This window comes from Molothrus aeneus, chromosome 6 (assembly GCF_037042795.1).
Source record: "Molothrus aeneus isolate 106 chromosome 6, BPBGC_Maene_1.0, whole genome shotgun sequence".
Classification (NCBI taxonomy): domain Eukaryota; kingdom Metazoa; phylum Chordata; class Aves; order Passeriformes; family Icteridae; genus Molothrus; species Molothrus aeneus.
Window position 1 is genome coordinate 26613850 of NC_089651.1, and position 15918 is coordinate 26629767.

The following is a 15918-nucleotide window of genomic DNA, read 5'->3' on the forward strand; positions in this document are numbered from 1 at the left end:
TGAGAGAAGCAGCATCTCTGAGCACAGATGCTTTCAGTTAAAAAATTGTAAAACCAAAATGCCACTGCAGCACAGTGTTGCCAAGTTTGTACATATTGATGATAGACCACTTCTTTGGTGAATGCAAAGGGAGAATCTGCTAACTGCTAATTTGTTCTGTTGATGTCTCATGCACAGCAAAATTCTAGAAAGAAAAAAGCTAAATGGGATTTAGGTATCAAGTAGAAGGAGCTAAAATTTAGAACACGTGTGAAGACTTTATTCACTATTCAATTTTCATATCCTAATCTGTGGAATCTATTAGTATGAAGTTGAATAGATTTCTAACTATACAGGATCTTGCATCATGGTAAGACATAAGTGTTCTTAAAGCACTTCCCCAGTTATGCCTCCCAAAACAAAGTAGTCTCATAAACATGGTCAGCTGTCAGCTACGTCTGTCAAGAAGCTAGTAGGTTTTTTTACTATGGAATAGCTGGAATGGGGAATCTTAAGTACAGCTGGTTCCCTGTTAAATGATGAATCACATCCATCCTTTGAATAAGGAGCTGATGTCCCCTAAAACACTCTTCTTCTACGTATTACTATGTAAGAACTGAAATAAAATGGCAACAGGGTCAGGGAAATAAATACTTCTCTGTGCATCTCACACAAGAAACACTTACTGCTAATCATAATTATGGGTGTAATGTTGAAGTGTAGCTGTTACCAACAACTGACAGACTCAAGTAGCTAAGTGAGGGCTTTCAGTGACATCTTAGTACTACTAAATAAAATGACAACAGTTACAGCAAATAAATTTGAACTGATTTTTTGAAAATAATTTACTAAAATATACAAGTACATTTTCCTTTTCAGTATAAGTTACATAATTGCATACATTTTTAGCTCTTCCTAGGTGCTTTTGGTAATAAGGCAGCAGCAGTGGGCTGACGACTAAAACCTTCAGCATTGCTCTGTACACAAGGAGTCAGTGCAAGGATATATTTTCTAGCAATATACATATTTACTGAATACACTGAAGATGAACCTAATTTTTATTTGATACAGCTCAAGCAAAAGTGGACTGTAGTGCAATTCTTGCTTATGGGAAAAGAAAGCCTGTATAATAAAATATAAATTAAGGATGCTCAAACCACAATTTGTTTACTGGAAGCTGTTAATAAAACATTTAACTTAACCACAACTATTTGTGCTTCATTAAAAAAAAAACAAGTTATAAACTAAAACCTTATTTGTAAAAGTTGTCTTCAGAACAGCACTTACTGCAAGACATACAGTGCTTTGGTGGTAGAGCTTCCATGTGCTATCATGGAAAAATGTTTCTAGAAGAAATAATCCTCTTACAAATCAACAGTCAGCTTCCTGACAAAAGGGAACTGGCAACTTTGAAATGCTTGTTCCCTTTCTCTGTGAAAGAACAAGCCCTGACAAAGGAGAACATGTACTGTGTTAAAAGCTATTGTGGCACAAAAATCAAAACTGGCCCCTGGGCAGGTTCATCAGTTCAATACCTATATTCTCTAGTTCAAGTTTATTCAATGTGGTCTTAACAGGCTGTTTCAGACTAATAGAAGAGGAGTACTCTGATCGTTTCCTTCATCGATCTTGGTTCAAGTCAGTGAAGCAGATGCTTCTACTCTAAGTCTTCTTATTAGTAATACAAGGATCAGAATAGTGATCATGCAAACTTCTTCTTTGTAGCTGTAAACCGTTCCATGTACTACAAACAAACAAACAAACAAACAAAAAAATCTATTATTTTTTTCAGAAATTAACAGAGGATTCATAACTACTAAAAGCAGCTGAGCTTCTGCTCTCAGACTCAAAAACAGTCTGCATTTAAAGCACATTTTTAAATGCCGGGCATAGCTATTAGAGCTTTAATTTCAAGCAAAGACACCCCCGAAACATTTCTGGCATTTGCTGCAATTCAGATTAATGGTCAGATCTCCCGTGTTAAGGATGAACTAATATTAAATACTTAACGAATGCTGTATAATTCAAAGCATCCTTTATTTTTTGTCACATCAAAGTGAAGACACGCTTGTCATTATTAGCTACCCTTCAAAAGATGCTGATGAATGAACCCTGATCCTGAATCCTACAAGGAAATTATCTTTGAAGAACTCCTGGAGACATTTTCAGAGGTTAGTTATGAATCCAGTAGCAATGACACCACCAACGGACTATTTGGTGCTTTTATTCACCAGCATAAATGCTTAGTATTCTGAGTAAGGACTTCACCAGGAGTTTCCTAAAAGAAGACAAAATACCCCAAAACAAAACAAAACAAAACAAAACAAAACAGAAACCTTGTCATAACCTTCCAGTTCTCTGAGTTTCTTGATTTCAAAAAGGTTGCCTTCTACTGCAAGCAGTGAGATCTGGGAATCACTGAGGATACTCTGAGGCAGCATGCTGAGTTCTAGACAATTTTCTTCCAAACGCAAGACTTTGAGGCGTGGACAGTGGGAGATCTGCACCGAGATCTGGGAAATCTTGTGAAATAAAAAGAAAAGAGAAATGGGATTAAAATGGTAGTGATCGATAACTACTAAGTGATCTGTTTCCCACTTACACAGAACAACTACCATATTGTAAATATAAGGTACATTAACAGCAAGTACTTAAAAGCAATGCATAAGTAACAAATTATCAAAAATCAAAATAACTTTTTTTATTCCATGATGACAAGCAACCTACACATATCTTTATCACATTCCTACTCAAGAACTGTTCAAACATTTTTCTGCGTGACTAAATTCAGGATTTTTTTGTTCATCAAATCAGGGAGTTGGATGTATTGGTACAGAAAATCTAGTTATGATTCCTCATTGTGTTGTGTCCAGGAGATGTCTTTTAACTGTAAAGTCTTGATGGTCTCATCTTATGTTCCATGGCTGTACTAAGTCCTAAATCTACATTCCCACAACATCTCAGTTACCAGACCTGATTCTGATTCAAATTGAGTTCGATAGCCTGCAGTTCTCCCACAGTGTCGGGGACATTTTGGATCTGGTTTTTTGAAAGATCTACCACATCCAAATGGCGAAGACCAGAGAGTTGTGTGGGCACAGTCCGAAGCTGGTTTCCAGAAAGGCTCAGGGTTTTGAGAGCTGAAAGTTGTCCAAATGCAGCCGGTAGCTGCCTCAAGTGATTGCCATTCAAGTGTAGTGTTTCCAGTTTTTTCAGTTTACACAGCTCCTCAGGTAAAGCAGCTAGAGAAAAATGACAGAAAAACGTATGACCTCAAGAGCAGTTAACATTCATACCCATTTAATTCAAATAAGCTTCTGCAGGGAGAACAGTGCTATATTAAGCAATTTCTCACTACTGAATTCCTCCCCAATTTCCAGTGAAGGCACAGATCCCTGCACAGAAACTTAAGCCCACAGACAACATGTGCTTTTTAAGCATCATCCATAAATGTATTAAAAATAATCTGCAGACAAGGCAGACCTTCAAATCACAGTGTGAAATCACTTCAGTTCTGAATATTTTAGCCTGTCAGTTACAGTCTTAACTAATTTATGTTAGTCCTTACTTCTGCCAGTGCATTCTATGACACTTGAAATATCACAAAATTTACACCTTTGCCCTTTAAAGGTATTACTCAACTTACAGAAGTAAGTTAGGAGATTATTCATACTGTGTCATACCAGCACACAAACACCACCAGGTAAGGTCTGCTGGCATCCATTAATCCCTCTTTACACCTACACATGTGTATAACCTCTAACACTCCTGAGCTGCACTATAGAGTCAATCAGGTTTGTAAATTATCTTTGTTCTTTCAAAAAGCCAGATAATACATAATTAATGCATAAAACCCCTAGTTTCCTCATTGTGGTTTTCCCATAATGATGGATGTTTGTCTAACAGAAACAGTAACAACAGATGAATGGCCAGCAACACTGTCTACATGTCATCTTCATTACCTGTTCTCTAGGCAAGTACTAAACCATCTGGCACTGTTAAATCCTCAAGTCAGATTAAGTCACAGCACAAAACCTCTATGGGTTTAAGTACTCATGTGTCATTGTAAAATTGATAATACACTAAGCAGCAATATTCTAGTTTTGTAGAATTTATGATTTAGAGGTTTTTATCCTGTACATGAAGTCCAAAGATTTCAGTTTAGGTGACTAAACTCTCCATTTACATCTTGTGAGAGTTAAATAATTAAATTTAGTTTTGGATAGAGAAAATTAGTTATTATTTTAAAAATCAATGGAGATATTAATTAGCAGGCATACTCAGTTTGTTGTTGTTTAGAGCAAGGCTCTTCAAAAAGGAAAATTTTCCAATGAGAGGTGGCAAGAGCTCTATTTTGTTGTTCGACAAGTCTATTGTCCTTAAGTTGCTTGTTAGCTTCTGCAGATCTTCAGGAAACTATTGGGGGGGGAAAAGATACAGTATTTAAAGAGTTAATACAAATTTGAATGCTCAAGTCATACAGATAAAATTTTAATTGTCTCACTGTTACATACTGTCATATGTATCACAATGTCCAAGCACCACAGTGTGATTAGCAAATTTGTTTAACACATATTTTTTAAAATATTTTTTCATCTGGGGAGGGGAAAGGGAAAAAATAACACTAACATCTAGAAGAGTAGTTTTTCATCCAAATAAGTAAAATTTAAAACATTACATTTTCATCCTCTTATGTGTTTCTTTAAACGTGCCTATCCTTTAAAATACTCTATAGCCAGTTAATAACTCTATATTTTAGCAGAGTATGATATGAAAATTTTTCTCCTGCTTTCCTTTTTAAATAATTATGTATACCATTTCCCTTATTCTTATTTACATCCTGTACCACTTTGGTACTAAGTCTTGGCACTCAGGTGAATAAAAAGAAAACCTGACAATCACCATCAAGGAGTCCTGGTGAATAAGCCAGTGGTTTTGATCCTCCTTTGGCTTGACAGAGAAAAAGTGAAGTGAGGAGGTAGGACAGTGGAAGAAGATATGTTAGAAAAGGCTTGGAAAGTTACTGTAATATAGAGTTATTTTTGGCTATCCTGTGAATTGTTGCTTGACTTATCTTTCCAGGACATTCTGGTTTTTTCTGCAGTTGTGTCTAAGTTAAGATAATTTCCAATATAATAAACTTTCAGGATGCTTGCTGCCAGCCCAATGAACAGCCTGTACAGACTATTCATATGGCTATAACTAAATACAGCATAAGCACCTAAATGTGACAAATTGTGAAGTATCTTTCTAAGTTATAATATGGTTATAAAATTCATATTTTCCCCCTCAAGTTTACAGCCATTTTCTAAAAGCACAACATCATAGCTACTATTTTTTGAATATATGTGCACTGTAAAGCATAGGCTGATACAAATGCCCTGACAGATAAATCGTCAATCAGAAGACAAGGCAAGCAAAAATGGAAAAGCAAAAACAAACTTGAAATATTTTTCATGACTGCTTCTAGGAAATACATGTATGCAAGTGCATTACAACCACAATTGTGAATTTTTCTCTGAAAGTGTCAATCATACACACAAAAAGCCATGTTTCCCCTCCCAGTACATTACCTCAGTAAGTCCCTTTCCTGTTAGCTGAAACACACCAGTTTTCTGTGCTGTCTCCAGGTGGGCTTTTAGTGCACTATTTCCCATCCTAACAGTTCTCTGTCAAGCACACGGAGTTCAAGTGATGGTGTTAGCCAGTTTTACTGTGTGCTAGAGAACTGCAATCCAAAGTCTCTGTGATAAAGCAAATTAAAAAGTCATTTTATGTGCACTGTCCCCAGCACTACAAGCATTCTGATACGATGAACCATTTCACTGCTGTGTTTTCACCTCCCTCATGACTAAAACCTGGAAGTATAAAGGTTTACCTAGGTTTACCTAGATTAAGGTGTATTCCTTACAGCAGTTTGATTACTGAAATTATGCAACAAGCAACAGTCAAAACTAAGTGAGAAAACTGCACATTTCTGTATTTTCCCTCTTTCAAGGCCCCGCAGCCTAAGGAGATTCTCCACGGAGACGGGTTGTGATTTCTTTGGCATCTACCAGCGCTGGCCTGCCGACACAACTATTGTTTTATTTGGGCTTTTTTGAGACCTTTACCCTATTTAGAGAGCGGACTCCTCTGCCGGGCATATCAGCAGAGACACGACGCCCACCTCCGTAACCCCAGCGGGGTTTAATCCCAAGGCGCACGGGTCACAGGCCCGGGATTAGTGCCGGGTTCGCACCGGGCGGTGGGCAATGAAGCCTGGGGGACAGCACGGAAGCAGCGGCGACAGGAGACGCGCTCCCCGCCGCCGCGGGCCCCCTGGCAAGGGGTGAGGCCGGCCCTGGCCCGCAGCAGGCCGCGCTCCCCCCGCCCCAACCCCGCTCGGCTGCCCCGACCCCCACAGCGCCGGGAGCCGCCGGGCCCGGCCCGGCCCAACGCACCTGTCCGGGCGCCGCTGGCAGACGCTCCACGGCGGCGGAGCCCCGGCCCGTCCCCCGCGCTCCGCCCTTCCAGAACGGCCGCTCCCGCAGCGCCCACCCGGAACCGGACGCGTGTCAGCGCCGTTCCTGCCACGCCCGCCATGGCGGCCCCCAGGCGCTCCCTGTCCCTGCGGGACACCGGGATTTCGCCCGTGGCCGCCGCCAGGTCCAGCCCCAACCCCAGCTCCCAGCCCTGCGTGGCGGGCGAGCCCGAGCTCAGCTCCGATTCCGAGCTGGATGGCGATAGCGATGCCGAGCTGGAGCTGGAGTGCAGCTGGTGCCTCAGCGAGGAGAGCGATGAGGAGCAGAGCGGCGACGCGCCCCGGCCCTCGCAGCGCTCGGCGGTGGCCGCGCTGCTGGAGCGGTGCGTGGCGGCGGGCACCGTGAGCCAGGTACCGCCGGGACAGCGGGACAGCGCCGCGGGTAGCGCTGCTCTCCTGAACTGGGCCGTATTGCCGAGCGCGGGAGAGAAACAGCTTTAAACTACTACAAGTCATTATGGAGCATTTGCCCGGTACGTTCGTGCTGCTGATTGCATTTTTCCTGTTGTCTTACTTTCAAAGGAAACCTTGGATTTAACTTGCAGAAGAACGCCATGCTTTGCAAAATTCGCAGAGATGGAAGAAATGGTAAACATGGAAGCTGAAATTAATGAGGTACGGCCTTTACTATTGTCAGTGTACATGCAACACTTCAATACCTGGAGGTAATAGAGGGCCCCGATGAAATATCAGACTGCCACATGGAATGTTGTTTCATGTTTTGAGGGATTTGTTAACAGTTCAGCCGTTTAACAGTTGGCATTTTTTTCCCCCAGTGGACTGAGTTGTCATAAAGAATAAAACTATGAAACAAAATTTTAAGGTATAAGTAGGAGGATTCAATAGGCTGCACCTTTGACTAAAGTGTTACCTGAATTTTTTTCAAGAAACTGAACAATAAAGGATAATTTGTAGTTTACTTCAGTACTCAAAAATGTGTCTCTTTGTAAGCAATTTTGTTGGTTAGCAGGCAGTAACCTCAGACATTTCGTACTGCTTTAAGCTAGGCTGGTTTTAGGCTGTTGCCTTGTACTTTGTAATGTTGGTTTAGACACTACATAGACTATTAAACTGCTTTGTAAGAGATATAAGTAGGAGAGACATGGGTTTGAAGTGATTAAGGAATTGGCAGGAGAAGAGCACTGGGCACAGCAGAAGGATGGGATGCCATCCAGAGGGACTGGGCAAGCTTGAGAAATAGGCTCCAAAAACCTCATGAGGCTCAACAAGACTAAATGTGGGATCCTGCACCTGGGTCAGGGCAATCCCAGACATGAGTACAGGCTGGGAGATTAACTCATTGGGAGCAGCACTGTGCAGAAAGGAGTTGGGGTTTCTTGTGGATGAAAAGTAGGACCTGACCTGGCAATGTGCCGTCACAGCCCAGAAAGCCAACCACATCTTAGGTTGCATCAAAAGCAGTGTGGCCAGCAGGGCCAGGGAGAGGATTCTCCTCTTCTGCCCTTGTGAGACCCCACCTGGAGTGCTGTGTCCAGGTCTGGGATCCTCAGAACAGGAAAGAAGTGAACCTGTTGGAGCAGTTCCAGAGGAGAGCCATAAAGATTATGGAACACCTCTGCTACAAAAACAGACTCAGAGAGCAGGGATTGTTCATCAGCCATCTGGTACTTAAAGGGGACTTAAGAAAAGAGGGAGAGTGACTTTTTCCACAAGCAGAAAATGCTAGGACAGGGAGGAATGGGTTTAAACTAAAATAAAAGAAATTAGATTAGATTAGATTTTAGGAAAAAAATCTTTACTGTGAGGGCGGTGATACACGGGGACAGGTTGCCTAGAGAAGCTGTGGATTCCCCATCCCTGAAAGTGTTCAGGGCCAGGTTAGAGGGGTCTGAGCAACTTGGTCTGGTGGGTGATATCCCTGCCCATTGGCAGGGGCTTGGAACTAGATGATTTTTAGGGCCCTTTCAATCCAAGCCATTCTATCATAACTTCTGCAGTTTAGGAATGAGTTACAGGATCTGTCTTTTCCAGCACAAATCTCCAAATTATTTAGGTTGATCTTTTTAAACAGCCTTTTTCTTATTGACCAAAAAAGTTCCACCTAGTAGTAGAAATTCTCTAGAGAGCAGGGCAACATGTTCCTGTGCTGATGCTCACCCTCTTTCACACACATGCTCTCCCTATGCTGCCACTTTCTCCTCCACCCCAGGAGAGTCAACAGTGTCTGGATAAGCATGTTAAAAATGCATTTTCATTTGATGTTATTGCTGTTGTAGATTAAACTGAAAATTGAAATGATGCAGTTGGAGAATGAGACAGCAGACATTACTCACCATTTTTACTTAGGTAAGTGCAGTTGTACCATAGAAAAACCAAGAGTCTTAAATTAGCAGCAGAGTAATGTTTCATCTGAGTACATGACACTTCCAGAAGTTATTGCAGCAGTCATCTCTGAATAACTTGTTAGAGGTGGTAGGTGTTTTATTAAGACCTAAAGCATGTTTCCATACTGGTTGAGCTTGCACTCTGCTGTCTCATAGAAGGTCCATGTGTAACTCATTCTCCAAAACAGTGTGGGAGGTGTGGTCAGCTCCCCAGGGTCAGTGCATCATCAATTCTGAGATCATCAGTAACCATTGACCTGCATGTGCTACTCTGCTTCTTTTCCAGAAACTCAGTGTATTTCTGTTGCATCTCTATCCTCCCAAACTTGCTACATATCTAATTTAGCAATTGGGGAGGACGTGCATTGATTTCTCTGTTATTGCTCGTTTTGTCCACTACGATTTTATGTGTGCTTAAAAATATTCTAGCTTGCTACTGTTGTGCTAGACCAGTGAAATCTGTTGTGATACTTCACAACAGATACTTCACAGTGCTATGGTATAGTTGACTTTATCTCACAGAGAATTTAGTTAGAACTATAGATAATGTAAAGCAATTCTATCAATCTCTAAAAAGTAGGTATTGTGACTTTGAGTCACAAATGCTGGTACTAAATCATACATGCTCCAAGAAAAGCCATTCTGATTAATGTCTCTTGAATGTCCACTGCAATAGGTCAGTATTTTCCTTTCTGTCTTCAGGAGAAATTTTTCTCTTGTTTTAGCAGGACAATAGGTTCAACTTTGTAATTTTATTTTATAGGGAAAAAGTGTGAGATTTTGCAAGATATGAACAGACACCTGGAAGCCATACTGAAAGAGAAGAGGGATCTCAGAAAGAGGTTGCTCAAACACAGATGTCAAGAAAGCCTACCTATTGAGGCTACTTATCACAAGTAGGTACACAGAAAATCATTTCTCTTGTTTGCAGGAGGCCCAGTTAATTTGAACTAACAGACAGTAAAAATCATATGTTTTCAATAATTTTCCACTGATACACATAAAAAATGGTAGCAAAACCTCATCTAAAAGTGGGTAGTTTACTCATTGGTAAATTCATAGAAAGGAAGTGATACATATTTTATGAATATTTACTGAGGTTATTGGTCTTGTCTTTAGAAGTCTACAGAACAAGTTGTGATGTATTGTTTTAAATAAATGTGCTACATGCTGGGTTTGTTATGCTTCTCCCAAGCAGGAGTTGTTACTTTAGCACTGGGTGTCTTTGTTCCACTGTTGCTTACTTGGAACTAAACGTGACTGATTCCCAGACATGCATAGTGCATGTTATAAAAGTATAGTCCTTCTTCTTACAGTCTAAAAATCTAGCCCAGGTACTGAAGGAGTTTACTTCTGTAATTCCTGCCTTGGTTGTTGCTAAGAGTCATACAAGAAGTGCGATTGCAGAAAAATTAATTAGATGTTTAGGAACTTGCATAAAGCTGTAAAAGGGGACTAAGAAAAGCAGGGCAATGAAAAAGAACTTTTTAAGTATTAAATTCTTGTTTTTTAGCGCAACTTTTGAGCTCAATTTTGGTTACAGGTCTGTAGTAGAGTTGGTGAATGAGGCTGTGACTTTCATTGAGAAGCTTGAAAGCCATTTGCAGTCTGTGAGAAGCATCCCTCAGATACCACATATGATGAACAATATGGTGAGTAGTAATAGAATTGAGCCAGCTGTCTTCTCCAGCATGAAAAATGCACTGCTGTTTGGTTGTTTAGGTTACTTCTATGTGATGACAGGATGTATAGAGACTAAATCCACCCCTTTTCTGTTTCAGGACACCACTTTGTCAAAAACAGAGGTGCTCATGATAGAACTGAGGGAGCTGACAGAGCAAATACTGAAATGGGAAGAACTGCAGAAAAAAGTGTATTCTAACAATGTATGCAATACTGCTGACTTGGACTTTGGCTTATCTTTAACCTAACAAATCCTTTTCCTCAACTTGGATGACTACTCAAAGAATTACATTCTTAGAGTCTTCTGTGAAAACTGCAACATAGGTCTCTTTTAATCCAAGACGTTGTGGGTAGTTATATTTCTGTTATTAAGTAACAGTTCTCCAACTATTTACTAAAAAAGAAGGGCAATGCTCATAGGAAGACAGGGTTCTAAGAAACCTGTTAAAGAGTTCCTTTCTGAAATAGTTAGATAGGGGTCCCTTGGAGCCTGTATCTTCAATGGAAAATTGTTTCAGTTTTTTTTGCACTTGCTATAGTATCTTTATTCATTTTTTAAGCATCTTGATAAAACACTGTATTTTGTATGTTGCCATAAAACTTTAATAAAAGCACTAGATTTCAAATGGTCAGTTTCTTCAGCTTTTAATTTTGTTACAAAATCCTATAATTAAAATTACAGAGCAGTCTTAGGTCCAAGCTTATGCTTCTATAGGAGTTCCAATCAAGAAATTAAATAAGTTTTAAATTACAGTTTATTATGACTAATGTGGTTTTGTGGGAAAGCAGGAAATGGACTTGCTAATATATGGCAGATCTACTGATTTGCAAACCATGCTTCAATGGTAATGATAAATATATTCTTCAGGTTCTCTTTTTCTGTTGTTTGCCCGATTTTCAGTGTCCCACTTAGAATAAAACTCTTGTTCCATGATTAAGATTGACAGTTTATCAAAACCATTGATTGTCCCAATTTGTAGCCCTCATGAAGAGATGGGTTGGTACAATGTCACTGGCAGGACATCTATAATCCAGTATAGCTGGTTGTCTTTGGAGGGTGCCCAGTTTTGTATTCAGGATGTGAAATAGAAGTGGTGCAGATGTATTCCTTTCTACTGTTGTATCATTTGTTATGTGAACATCCACCTGTTGATTCCTGCTGCTGAAATAAGAGCATTTTGCTTTCTCAAAGTAACCACTGGGTGGCTCAGTGGCACAAAGTTCACAAGTTTATCTGATTATTGCATATAAACTTAAAGTAGAATTAAGGAAGAACTCTGGCTCTTTGTTGAGCACACTCTATTAAACCTTACTTGTATTTGGTCTATTTTATATTTAAACTTTTCTGAGAATCTCATTTTAATCTTTATAACCATTCTGCAGAGTGTGAATGCAAGACATCTAATTTAAATATTCTCTAGCATACTGTGTAAACTATACAGTACAGCTGTTGAGGAACATCAGCTGATGCTCCTCTGCTGCTGCTGAAAAAAGTTAAGAGGATAGAAACAATTTTAATTAGGTTTAAGCAGAATGTCACTAGATAGAATCTAAGAATATAAACTGGTGTTTGAGTCCCACAAGCATTAATGGGATCTTTGTGTCAACACTTGCTATACATTGTTACAGGATTTGAGTCCCAAGTCCCATGTCACTGTTTTTTCAGATGTGGAAATCAAGGTGTTCTTCTACATAACTGCAGAGAACCTGACATTTTTAATAAAAATGCTTTGCACATTCTCTGACATGGGAGAAAACTGAACAATAGGTGATCATAGGTTGGACTCAATGAGCTGAGTCTTTTCCAACCTAGTTGATTCTGTGATTTTTGTCAAGTCAATGTCCTCTACATATATTCTAGGCTTAGACTCTCACTCTCCATGTCTTACAGTGATGATTTAGATCAGGCTCATTAAAGCTGTTGTAATTTAATAATTTTAGAGCACAATTTAATAATTTTAGAGCACAAAGAGTTACAATGAACAAATCGACTACAAAACATTGTAGTCAGTTTGTTCATTGTAACTCTTTGCCATTTCCCAAAGAGTTGAGCGTATTTTCTTCTTTTACTGTATCTACTTTTGAAGAGTTGACTAGAGTTGGTAGAATTTAGCTAATTGCCATTTGCCAGTGATGTGTCAATTAATTCTTTAGTGCGATTTAAAGGGATAAATCGAAATATACAGTGATTCACAGCTTGTAGGTATTCATTTTAGCATCTCTGTGGTGAATGGAGTATTGGGTCCCAAGGATTTATGCCATTCTTCACTTGGGAAAACTTCTGAAATGTGGTACCTTTTTCCTTTAGAGATAACATTTCTGGAGTTTAAGGCAAACTGTTTCATGAAAATAACTATACATAAAGTACAAAAAAGCAGTTAAAAATCAGTTAAAACAAAAGTTGTTTAAATATAAAAACAACATAGGACTCTAAAACTCTCATATATGATATTCAGATAAGGCACAGTTTATCATATTTTGAAATACAAAACCAGAAGTCCATTTAAAAATTTGCATTGGCAAATGAAATTGTGAAAATCAAACAGGACTTCCCTATTGAGCCTGACATCTTCTTTATGCCAATGCTATTTGCTCTTGCATCTTCCTGTAACATCAGTAGCTGACAGAGACAGTACTCTAAAATAATTTTTTTTAAAACTTTCCGTGACTTTTATATTACTCTAAGTATAAAACTTCAATCAATGCAACAACTATATCTTGATTTCAATTAGTTCTTTGGAAGTTTCAAAATTTTCTTTTAGATCCTAAGTACAACCCACATGAAGATTAGATGTTTCCAAAGGAATCTAAAACACTTGAGACCTTTCCTTTAGCACTAATAAGGAAGGGATATTTGCCTTCCCAAAATTCCTGTCAAATTAATGTGGAGGTCTTACACTGCTCGTCCCTAGTGACGCTTTAAGGGCATCACCCTTAATCGGGCTGGTTTTGCCCATTAACTCTTGTGTAAAACCCGCGCTGATTTGCTGCTGCAAAGAGAATTTGAGGAGGAGCGCGGAACCACCGTCTCTTTCTCCGGGGGTGCCGCTCTCCCGGGCAGACCTGTCCCAGGCGGAAAAGCGCGGTTTGGATGCTGGAGAGGCTGCAGACGGCTGCTCCGCGCAGCTTTCCCCGAAACGCCTGCTCTCTACCCGGGGAAGTTTCTGTGCGTTTCCTCTGCGGGGGCTGCCTGGGCCGGGCTCTCTCCTGCCCTGCCCTCCCCGGCGGGGCGGGCCGGGCCGGGCCGGGACGGACGGACGGACGGGCGGGCGGCTCCGCTCCTCCCCGGTCCGCCCGGGATGCGGGGCCGGGGCGCGGGCGGCCGCAGCCGCTGGGTGTGAGCCGAGCCATGGCCAACGTCAAGGTAGCCGTGCGGGTCCGGCCTCTGAGCAAAAGGTGCGGAGCGACGCGGAGGGGCACGGGAGGCTCTGGGGGCCGCGGCAGCGGGGGTGAGCGGGTGCCGCGGGTCCTGTCAGTCGGGGCGGGATCGCCGCCCTGGAGCTGCTCAGCCGCGGCTGAGGGAGGGAGGCACGGCAGGAGGGGTGGCAGCCTCTCGCCGCCTCGCTAAGTAGCTTGGAAAGTTCGCTTCGAAAAATCACCAGTGGAGCTGTTAGGCTGACTTCCCTCTTCCTGAGCTCCCCGAAACAGGCCAATTGTTATACAGAGTCCAGGAGTCTTCCCTTCCCCTTCTGTTGTTGCTGTTTTTTCCAGCGGGAGGCAGAGCCGGATATCCCCATTGTCGCTCAGCTCCGCTCCCTCCCCGGCTTGCTTGGCTGCAATGGAAATCCCAAAAGTTACATGTTACAGCTGGAAGACAACCCCCACAAACAAGAAGATGCCGTAGCACAATGCTCTGGTGTTATTTGTATACAATACGTGCTAAAAACCTTGCAGACTTTGGAAATTCGGAGCAGAAAAAAAAAAGAGAAAAAGCGAGCAGCCCAAATGTCAGTGGGTGGTGATTTACTCCTCCTGTTAAAGCAATGCTATAGCACTCCAAACAGGAATGGCTTGAAAAGTGGTACAAGCTCTGAGGGCCAGTCTTTGATTTGATGCTGCCTTTCTTTTTGGTACAAGTTCCTCATGGTGTCTTCTGACTGCATGGACTTTTGTGATAAATAACTCTTTCATGCAGTAGAGAAATTGATTCTTGAAGAGTTGCCCAGCCAGAAAACTAGCTTAGTCATTTAGCCAGCAGTACACTAGCATATTTTGGAGTCTTTTGTTCTTATTTGGCTATGGATTTTTATTTTATTTTTAAGAAAGGACATCAGAGAGTTTTGAATAAAATTTAAAATCCCACTCAAAATAAGCCTGCAAGTATTAATAGAAAAGGGACATGTGCAAACTAATTTGCATATTTTCAATACATTTTACCTTTAAGTCAGAACTAACTGATTTAAAAAGCACTCTGTCCATAATTTTGGTTAAAATCATGCTTGCATTATATAGCTATGATTTGTTGTACAGCAGTGAATTGAACAGATTTTAATAGATACTGGCCTATTTTAAGAAGAGTTGCAGCATTAAGCTAAGAGTTGCAGAAATAAGCTGTTTAACCTTTTATTGCTTGGTGTTGCTTTAATCATGGATGTATTATTTTATTTTTATCATTACCTTCCCTCTCACTAAATCCTCCTTGGTGAGGAATGTTGTACCACATCTGTCTTCATGTTTTTCTGGGGTGGGTTTAAATAGCACATAATAGTGAATATGCCATTATAGCAATAAACAGCACCTGTAACTGTCAGATAAGGTGTGATAAACAGGAAAACCTTTGGTGTAGTCAGTGTGGGGCAGCTGTTTGGAGAGGAGGGCAGCATCAGAGAGGAGGGCAGCTTCCTGCACATGGGAGGAGTTAATCTGAGGCTGAAACAGAAATGTTTGTATGAAGGTGAGAGTGGAAAGTCAGGGGATAATGCAGGGAGAAACTGTTAAGTAATTCCATCTATTCAACTCGTGGTGGTGTAACAGATGGGATGGGAAGGGAGGCAGAGACCAGTCTCACGGTGTTTGACCCCAAGGGCAATAGACCAGTTGTTCCTTCTACTGTGCTGCCTCAGCTGAGGTCAGCAAAGGCATTTTAAGATGGATTTTTATATTTTATAAATGGGAAGAGGAAGTGGTTGTATATTCTCTGTGAAGGCTCTGGTACGAGAACTTGCTTTCTAGCCTTGAACAAAATGGTTCAAATATAATGACTTAGATGCAAATACCAAATATATGAAGGCTTAGAGTAACCTTGATAGACATGGAAAAAAATTCTCAGTGGGCTTAAAGGTCCGCTCTTTTCCAGCTTCTTACCCTGTTTCTATACTGTCCTCACACAAACCTCTTGTTATCTCTGTATAAAAACTTTGCAATTGCCCTAACAGGGTACCCATATTG

At 40.8% G+C, this 15918-nt stretch overlaps 3 protein-coding genes across 3 annotated transcripts in view; 2 read left to right on the forward strand and 1 right to left on the reverse strand.

Moving 5' to 3' along the window:
- Positions 1 to 795: 795 nt before the first annotated feature.
- LRRC57 (leucine rich repeat containing 57) lies at positions 796 to 6551 on the reverse strand. The gene is made up of 6 exons (XM_066552170.1): positions 6423 to 6551; positions 5553 to 5723; positions 4260 to 4395; positions 2953 to 3221; positions 2316 to 2501; positions 796 to 1723 (listed from the first exon to the last, which is right to left on the reverse strand). The coding sequence occupies exons 2-6, from the start codon at positions 5634 to 5636 to the stop codon at positions 1682 to 1684; spliced, it is 717 nt and encodes a 238-aa protein (XP_066408267.1). The 5' UTR covers positions 5637 to 5723; positions 6423 to 6551; the 3' UTR covers positions 796 to 1681.
- Positions 6552 to 6555: 4 nt separating this feature from the next.
- HAUS2 (HAUS augmin like complex subunit 2) lies at positions 6556 to 11162 on the forward strand. Its single transcript, XM_066552169.1, has 6 exons — positions 6556 to 6853; positions 7025 to 7117; positions 8740 to 8809; positions 9611 to 9743; positions 10391 to 10499; positions 10629 to 11162. The coding sequence occupies exons 1-6, from the start codon at positions 6563 to 6565 to the stop codon at positions 10776 to 10778; spliced, it is 846 nt and encodes a 281-aa protein (XP_066408266.1). The 5' UTR covers positions 6556 to 6562; the 3' UTR covers positions 10779 to 11162.
- Positions 11163 to 13837: 2675 nt separating this feature from the next.
- The window catches only part of STARD9 (StAR related lipid transfer domain containing 9), a 95397-nt gene continuing 93316 nt past the window's right edge, over positions 13838 to 15918 (forward strand). Inside the window, exon 1 of the mRNA XM_066552894.1 lies at positions 13838 to 13926. Within this exon, the coding sequence (XP_066408991.1) occupies positions 13880 to 13926 (47 nt within the window). The 5' untranslated portion in view covers positions 13838 to 13879. The remainder of the gene's footprint in view (positions 13927 to 15918) is intronic.

Excerpts from the sequence above, each read along its gene's own strand:
- LRRC57 (XM_066552170.1), bottom strand. The coding sequence starts at position 5,636 with ATGGGAAATAGTGCACTAAAAGCCCACCTGGAGACAGCACAGAAAACT. Across the intron at positions 3,222-4,259 it reads TCTAAACAACAACAAACTGA|CTGCTTTACCTGAGGAGCTG; the intron begins GTATGCCTGCTA and ends ATTTTTCTCTAG. Across the intron at positions 2,502-2,952 it reads TCAATTTGAATCAGAATCAG|ATTTCCCAGATCTCGGTGCA; the intron begins GTCTGGTAACTG and ends TTATTTCACAAG.
- HAUS2 (XM_066552169.1), top strand. The coding sequence starts at position 6,563 with ATGGCGGCCCCCAGGCGCTCCCTGTCCCTGCGGGACACCGGGATTTCG. Across the intron at positions 6,854-7,024 it reads CGGCGGGCACCGTGAGCCAG|GAAACCTTGGATTTAACTTG; the intron begins GTACCGCCGGGA and ends TTACTTTCAAAG. Across the intron at positions 9,744-10,390 it reads ATTGAGGCTACTTATCACAA|GTCTGTAGTAGAGTTGGTGA; the intron begins GTAGGTACACAG and ends TTTTGGTTACAG.